The sequence below is a fragment of the Sphaeroforma arctica genome, assembly GCF_001186125.1.
Source record: "Sphaeroforma arctica JP610 unplaced genomic scaffold supercont1.2573, whole genome shotgun sequence".
Lineage (NCBI taxonomy): Eukaryota > Ichthyosporea > Ichthyophonida > Sphaeroforma > Sphaeroforma arctica.
The window spans coordinates 1-1,938 of record NW_014037985.1 but is presented as its reverse complement, the minus strand read 5'-3'; the positions used below and the strand labels follow the sequence as shown (position 1 = coordinate 1,938).

At 38.5% G+C, this 1,938-nt stretch overlaps 1 protein-coding gene across 1 annotated transcript in view; it reads right to left on the bottom strand.

The window, feature by feature from the left end:
* SARC_12773 (hypothetical protein) overlaps window positions 1–1,777 on the bottom strand; it is a gene marked incomplete at both ends in the record, with an annotated part of 3,973 nt that extends 2,196 nt beyond the window's left edge. Inside the window, 3 exons of the mRNA XM_014293113.1 lie at window positions 294–418; window positions 957–1,020; window positions 1,615–1,777. Coding sequence (XP_014148588.1) covers window positions 294–418; window positions 957–1,020; window positions 1,615–1,777 — 352 coding nt within the window. The remainder of the gene's footprint in view (window positions 1–293; window positions 419–956; window positions 1,021–1,614) is intronic.
* Between the last annotated feature and the right edge of the window lie 161 nt (window positions 1,778–1,938).

Genomic DNA, 1,938 nt, shown 5'->3' with positions numbered 1-1,938 from the left:
ATAAATATATATATATATGTGTGTGTGTGTATAAATATATATATATATGTGTGTGTGTGTATATATATACATATATAGCAATTTATCACACCACGATTGAGGGATATGTGCTCTAGCATTGCCTATATAACGGCTCCCAAACATAGCCAACACTGCGATAATGCATACAAGTCCACCGAAACTTCTGATTAAAACAGTCCTGATATCAGTATAGTACACACTTCGACCATAGAATTGCGGTTGCAACACAGTCTTATAACCAATAATTGTATTGAAAACAATTTAATACTCACCTCCATCTACAGCGACGAATGACATCAGCGCAAAGACTGTGACAAACAGGGCAAAAAGGATCATGATCACCTCCCAGTAGAAGGGTATGCGATTGTTTCCCATGTACCTAACCGAACTACAGAACCTGCATATGTACATAGGCATTCGAAGAAACATGTGCGTGTGCGTGTTGGTATAGTAACAAGGGTGTCAAGCGTCTTTCGCAACGGGGAATCTCCTTCCAGACGGTGCGCGCAGAAGATAGCGATTAAAACCGATCTGCGCAGGAGAGACTTCAGTACTGCATGTGTACCAGTACTGTTAGTAGTACACCTGTAGTTTAATCAATGCAAGTACTTTTTGATGTGTATTGTAGGTATGGGCCATACAAGTCTATGAATCATGCCCATGTGCAATTACGGGAGAATTCATTCAGTGAAGCAGGGCATGTTCCTACTGTGCCTATGGCCAGTAAGAAGAGGGAAGGGGGAGTACGCCATACACGTGTCTATGATATTACGTATACACTCATACACATATACATATACATGCATGCGTATATATATATATATATATATATATAATATACATACAATATACATACAGGTATAAATGTGTGTATATATAGATATATATCACTGACAGAGCCGATCACATTACACACGAGAGAATGCAAAGCATACCTGATAAGCGGGAGCAAGAATACCGGCAACATAATGGCCAGCACAGCATTCACAATTCCAATCACTGTAGGGTTGTGGTGAATATATTTAGGGTTTAGTGCTTAATTCGTTTAGTACTCGATACGATAATCGAGAGGATGATGAGATTGCTTGCACATGCGTCCTCTATTAGATATTGAATTGGGTAACCGAGTACGTTTACGCGTACTTGGGATGCATATATGATAGGATGTATATATGTTTGTAAATCTCATGAGCACCTGTCTATCAACCCTAGCTTGCATACCAGGTAGTGATAACTAAGGCATATATGTATGTGTAGCATACAACTTAGAGATATACATGTGCATTGTGTATTAAGTTATAGGTTGCGCTGCTGTCATGATTAGAAATATTACTATACTGACAGTTACGATACCATACGCAATGACGGCGAACCAGAACACCGTTGCTAAATACTGTGCTATAAAGAGAACCTGCGAGCAAATATAGTACCCGACATACATATTTTGCAACAAGGGGTTTTTTAGGGTTTTGGATATATTCTGCAACAATTTACACTCACCATACACGACCGATAGAATTCAGAAAGTAACATTCACACTATGCAATAAATTACCCACACGCCAATGCGTGTGTAGGTCCAGTAATCACTCACCAACATTAGTTGCTTCCGTTGAGCTGTTGATGCCGGTTACGATGACAGCCGGAATGATAGCCATACTACGCGTCATGATCGAACGCTTCCACGAGGCCAATCGCAAGTGCACAAGACCGTCCATTAGATACTGACCCGTTAAGGTGGTGGTAATACTTCCCGCCTGTAACAAAAGCGTTTGTAACTGTAAATGTTAGTGTATATAAATACTGATAGTCCATGTAATATAGTATATATAGTATATATAGTATATGTAGCATATATAGTATATATATATATACATATATATATGTATGTATGTATATATTTATATATATATAACTG